A 6,000-nucleotide genomic window follows, 5' to 3' on the forward strand; every position below is an offset into this window, starting at 1 on the left:
CAGTACTGTGGGTAATGTTGCCCAGTGAGGGTCGGTGTGGGGGTCTCTTCTTGGTTCAGTAGGTTGAACTAGCTGGACAGTACTGTTGGTAATGTTGCCCAGTGAGGGTCGGTGTGGCGTCTCTTCCTGGTTCAGTAGGTTGAACTAGCTGGACAGTACTGTTGGTAATGTAGCCCAGTGAGGGTCGGTGTGGGGGTCTCTTCCTGGTTCAGCAGGTTGAACTAGCTGGACAGTACTGTGGTTAGAAATTTACAGATCTAAAGATGTTTAACTCGTCTTGAAAACATGCTGTAAACACCAATTCAGATCGTGTAAGAGAGAGAGAGATCAGAGCTACTTCTGCTTTCACTCTGCGGCATAGTAAAATAAACTGGACTAACCTGTAAAAGGCACAGGGTAAACAGATGTATGATCTTAATTTGAGGCAGCTCCTGCAGAAACAGGAAATGTTATGTATTATGTGGATTATAAGGAATGGACAGTTTTGAAGGGTTGATACATTTTTACTTAGGGCAAATCAAGTCTGAAATGTCAAAGTGGAAATTACAAACCTTAGAAGCCTTTTTAAAACTAAAAAACAATACAGGTGCATACAATGCATTTCCTGCTGTGGAAGACAATGCTCAGCAACAAAAGAGTGATCAAATTAAGATCCTACATCTGTAGAGTTGGAGTGAGTCAATGATTGCACTTCCTGTATTTCTGTCCTGTAAAACTTCCATCTTTGCCTCAGACCGTACATTCTCACTTCTCATCCACAGTTTAGTTAAGTGTGGCTCAGTCTCTCTCCTTACCTCATCAGTCTCTCTCCTCTCCTCCCCATGGAGCAGTTTATCAGTGTCTGGGTTCGGGATCCTCGGATTCAGAAGAAGGACTTCTGGCATGCCCACATGGACTATGAAATCTGTATACATGTAAGTATGATGTCCTGAGACAATGGGGGAAAATGAAGGAGATGTGGCTGACGTGCAAACCAATATTTAATTTCCAAATTGGTTAAATTTAGGTTAAGGCTATGGTTAAGGTAAGGGTCTGTTTTAGTTTTCTTCACCTGTTCATACGGATGATGGAATATCAGTGTTAAACTGCTGTTGTCTCTCCTCAGACCAACAGTCTCTGCTTCACCAAGAAGATCTCCTGTGTGAGGAGAAGGTACCGTGACTTCGTATGGCTCCGGCAGAAACTGCAGGCTAACTCCCTACTCATGTGGGTATTCATAGGAGGATGGCATACTCTATGTATAGCATATTGACCTAAGATAGCTGGGGACACATTTAACAAATGTACACAAAGAAAGTAATTCCACATGTCTTGTGTCTCTAGCTAGTAGCTAGTAGCTGTTAAAAAGGTGCCAACTATTTTATATTCTTTAAGAATCAATGACTATATATAATGAATTAAACAGTCCAAAAACATGGATGTCCCAATCCCAGATTGGCCCTTTAACTTTAAGAATCAATGACTATATATAATGAATTAAACAGTCCAAAAACATGGATGTCCCAATCCCAGATTGGCCCTTTAACTTTAAGAATCAATGACTATATATAATGAATTAAACAGTCCAAAAACATGGATGTCCCAATCCCAGATTGGCCCTTTAACTTTAAGAATCAATGACTATATATAATGAATTAAACAGTCCAAAATCATGGATGTCCCAATCCCAGATTGGCCCTTTAACTTTAAGAATCAATGACTATATAAAATGAATTAAACAGTCCAAAAACATGGATGTCCCAATCCCAGATTGGCCCTTTAACTTTAAGAATCAATGACTATATATAATGAATTAAACAGTCCAAAAACATGGATGTCCCAATCCCAGATTGGCCCTTTAACTTTAAGAATCAATGACTATATATAATGAATTAAACAGTCCAAAAACATGGATGTCCCAATCCCAGATTGGCCCTTTAACTTTAAGAATCAATGACTATATATAATGAATTAAACAGTCCAAAAACATGGATGTCCCAATCCCAGATTGGCCCTTTAAGTGTGTTTTGATTTGATTGTGTCCATTTCCAGGGTCCAGCTGCCTGAACTACCACCTAAGAACCCTTTCTTTAACCTGAACAACGCCCAGCAGATCACAGAGAGGATGAAGGGCCTCCAGAAGTTCCTTCAACTGTGAGTGTCCTCCTAACAAACATTACAAATAATAACAAGAAAAGCAGTTCTAAAAAAATACTAGAAAAACAACGGTTATACTCAAAGGGTTAAAGGCCTACTAAACATTTCTTACACGTATGCCTCCTCGTTGCTGCTCTAGGTTGTGCTTCCTCTGTTTTTCTGGCGGTGGTGAACAATAGACGCTGTAATAGGTTCTATGTTTAACCCATGTTAAACAAATCAACAGACCTATGAATATCCATTTGTATTTATGGGTCTGTTGGTATAGTACCAGAGTTTCATTGGTCTTTCATGCCAGGACCCTGGAGAGTAATCTGCTTCTGTCAGACAGCTGTCTGCACCTCTTCCTGCAGTCGGAGCTGGGGGTGTCCCAGATAGAGGCCTGCGCCTCAGGTAGAACCCATTACTCTGTGTCCCAGGCCGTGCTGCGCTGCGGCTGCAAACTGCAACGCTTCCACTCCCAGGAGGACCTGTTAGAGACCAGCCGCAAGGAGTCCTGTGACTCCGACTCTGTTAGGTAGGTAGGCCTCACAAGCGCACACACACACACACACACACACACGACACACACACACACACACACACACACAAACATGACACACACACACACACACACACACACATTAGACACACACATACACACATGCACACACACACGCACAATGTATGTAAAAGTCAAACCTAACAGAAAGGGTGATATTATATGATTACAGTTGAATTGGAATTATCTGTCCAGTGCAGTTGAATTGGAATTCTCTGTCCAATGCAGTTGAATTGGAATTCTCTGTCCAGTGCAGTTGAATTGGAATTCTCTGTCCAGTGCAGTTGAATTGGAATTCTCTGTCCAGGGCAGATGAATTGGAATTCTTTGTCCAGTGCAGTTGAATTGGAATTCTCTGTCCAGTGCAGTTGAATTTAATTGTACAGAATGTGTCTCTTTTTTCAGTGGGTTTGTAGAGCCGGCGCCCAGCAGTAAAGATGGAGCTGCTTCCTCACCCACAGAGACCCTAGATCTGTCTCTACCTGATAGGACCAGACCTAACCACAACCAGGAAGAGAGCCTAGCTCTGTCTCTACCTGATAGGACCAGACCTAACCCCAACCAGGAAGAGACCCTAGCTCTGTCTCTACCTGATAGGACCAGACCTAACCCCGACCAGGAAGAGACCCTAGCTCTGTCTCTACCTGATAGGATCAGACCTAACCCTGACCAGGAAGAGACCCTAGCTCTGTCTCTACCTGATAGGACCAGACCTAACCCCGACCAGGAAGAGACCCTAGCTCTGTCTCTACCTGATAGGACCAGACCTAACCCCGACCAGGAAGAGACCCTAGCTCTGTCTCTACCTGATAGGACCAGACCTAACCCCGACCAGGAAGAAGACACTCTCAGCATGTCTGTCTCTCCATGGGAACATCACAGCCAATCAGGACATGGTAACTTACAATATTCTGCATCCCAAATGTCACCCGATAGTGCACTACTTTGGACCAGAGCCCTATGTAGGGAATAGGGTGCTATTTTGGATACTGTGTTTGCTCTCATTTCATCTTAAAATAATGTTCCCCTCCCACAGAGCTATTAAAATAAGGCTTCCACACAGCTTTTAAAATAAGGCTCCCACACAGCTTTTAAAATAAGGCTTCCACACAGCTTTTAAAATAAGGCTTCCACACAGCTTTTAAAATAAGGCTTCCACACAGCTTTTAAAATAAGGCTTCCACACAGCTTTTAAAATAAGGCTTCCACACAGCTTTTAAAATAAGGCTCCCACACAGCTTTTAAAATAAGGCTCCCACACAGCTTTTAAAATAAGGCTTCCACACAGCTTTTAAAATAAGGCTTCCACACAGCTTTTAAAATAAGGCTTCCACACAGCTTTTAAAATAAGGCTCCCACACAGCTTTTTGTCATCCATTTCTCCAAACTACTGTCACCATAACTACCTTGTCTTTCTGCCATCAAAACTGATTTTTTACTTCTATTCTATTCCAGAGAAGATGATGAGGGAACATGTGTTTATGTCTGAGTAGTTTTGTGAAATATTTGTGAAAGTCCAAAAATCTGAAATGTGTAAATATTAGGATACATTCACTGTGAATAAAGTCAGTTCTAATGTTTTTGTTGTTGTAAGAATGTTCCTGATTGTGGTTACAAAGGAAGGGGATGTTATCGGTTTTAAAACACTTATCCTGTTCGTGTCAAGTGATGGAAACTACATTTTGGGTTTGATTAAACAGTTGGCCTACATCTGCCCAGTAGAGGGCAGTATTGTTGTATTCGACCATCCGCATCGCTACATTAATTGGTCACTTTCTACCACTTTATATGTCAAAATAATACTGGAAATGACATAGAACAATGAATCGCCGTGACAACAGGCAATAAAAATTATTAATATCTTAGTACTTAAGACTTACTGGCCTTAACCACCAGTAGTAGGAACCATTTTAGGACATTGTATAGGACACTGTGAGGCTTCTATAATAGGGTCTCTGAGGAGACAGCTTCTACCTACAGGACAGTTCTACTGTCAGGAGAGGACTGGGGTCTCTCCCACAGGATCCCCCATGGACCCACTCCTGTCTGACAGGGGTCAGAGGTTAGGGAGGTAGCCCGTCCCTGGGACCAACTCCTGTCTGACAGGGGTCAGAGGTTAGGGAGGTAGCCCGTCCCTGGGACCCACTCCTGTCTGACAGGGGTCAGAGGTTAGGGAGGTAGCCCGTCCCTGGACCCACTCCTGTCTGATAGGGGTCAGAGGTTAGGGAGGTAGCCCGTCCCTGGGACACATTCCTGTCTGACAGGGGTCAGAGGTTAGGGAGGTAGCCCGTCCCTGGACCCACTCCTGTCTGACAGGGGTCCATCCATGTCTGAGGACGTTGGGAGATGACGTGGAAACCGGCCACTAGGAACAACAGTGAGCGCTATTACCTTCAAGTAGGCTTGGGTTTTGCTAGAGTGTTGTGGACGGGGAGGGTGGATGGGTGTAAGCATCTACCTTTCATTCAGAGACAGTTGCATGTTCAAATCCACCATTAGAAAGTTGTTTTGAGCCTATCCCAAACCTTAACCATTCAGACTTAATGTCTAACCTTAACCATTCAGAGTTAATGTCTAACCTTAACCATTCAGAGTTAATGTCTAACCTTAATCATTCAGAGTTAATGTCTAACCTTAACCATTCAGAGTTAATGTCTAACCTTAACCATTCAGAGTTAATGTCTAACCTTAACCATTCAGAGTTAATGTCTAACCTTAACCATTCAGAGTTAATGTCTAACCTTAACCATTCAGAGTTAATGTCTAACCTTAACCATTCAGAGTTAATGTCTAACCTTAACCATTCAGAGTTAATGTCTAACCTTAACCATTCAGAGTTAATGTCTAACCTTAATCATTCAGAGTTAATGTCTAACCTTAACCATTCAGAGTTAATGTCTAACCTTAATCATTCAGAGTTAATGTCTAACCTTAACCATTCAGAGTTAATGTCTAACCTTAACCATTCAGAGTTAATGTCTAACCTTAACCATTCAGAGTTAATGTCTAACCTTAACCATTCAGAGTTAATGTCTAACCTTAACCATTCAGAGTTAATGTCTAACCTTAAACACTTTGAATTTGACATTTAGATCAACTTCAAAATATTTATAATTCTTGTTAATAATTCTGACGTGAGACTGAGAGTTTGTAGGACAAACTACCCCCTCCCTCTCACACATAGACTCTGCAAAAGCATAGTACTACTCTCTGTGGGAACACACACACACACACACACACACACACACACACACACACACACACACACACACACAAAAGCAGAAATGCACACACACACTGACAGGCACCCTCCCTCCCACACT

General features: G+C 42.3%; 1 protein-coding gene across 1 annotated transcript; it reads left to right on the forward strand.

Moving 5' to 3' along the window:
• The first annotated feature begins 693 nt into the window (after positions 1 to 693).
• On the forward strand, positions 694 to 4,257 carry LOC149984808 (uncharacterized). The gene is made up of 5 exons (XM_090187239.1): positions 694 to 914; positions 1,106 to 1,206; positions 2,032 to 2,133; positions 2,435 to 2,653; positions 3,083 to 4,257. Exons 1-5 carry the CDS (start codon positions 822 to 824, stop codon positions 3,648 to 3,650), a joined length of 1,083 nt encoding a protein of 360 aa, XP_090043365.1. The 5' UTR covers positions 694 to 821; the 3' UTR covers positions 3,651 to 4,257.
• The last annotated feature ends 1,743 nt before the right edge of the window (positions 4,258 to 6,000 follow it).

Source organism: Oncorhynchus mykiss, chromosome 2, assembly GCF_057628025.1.
Source record: "Oncorhynchus mykiss isolate SJ-2025 chromosome 2, ASM5762802v1, whole genome shotgun sequence".
Classification (NCBI taxonomy): domain Eukaryota; kingdom Metazoa; phylum Chordata; class Actinopteri; order Salmoniformes; family Salmonidae; genus Oncorhynchus; species Oncorhynchus mykiss.

Excerpts from the sequence above, each read along its gene's own strand:
- LOC149984808 (XM_090187239.1), top strand. The coding sequence starts at position 822 with ATGGAGCAGTTTATCAGTGTCTGGGTTCGGGATCCTCGGATTCAGAAG. Across the intron at positions 915-1,105 it reads ACTATGAAATCTGTATACAT|ACCAACAGTCTCTGCTTCAC; the intron begins GTAAGTATGATG and ends GTCTCTCCTCAG. Across the intron at positions 2,134-2,434 it reads CTCCAGAAGTTCCTTCAACT|GACCCTGGAGAGTAATCTGC; the intron begins GTGAGTGTCCTC and ends CTTTCATGCCAG.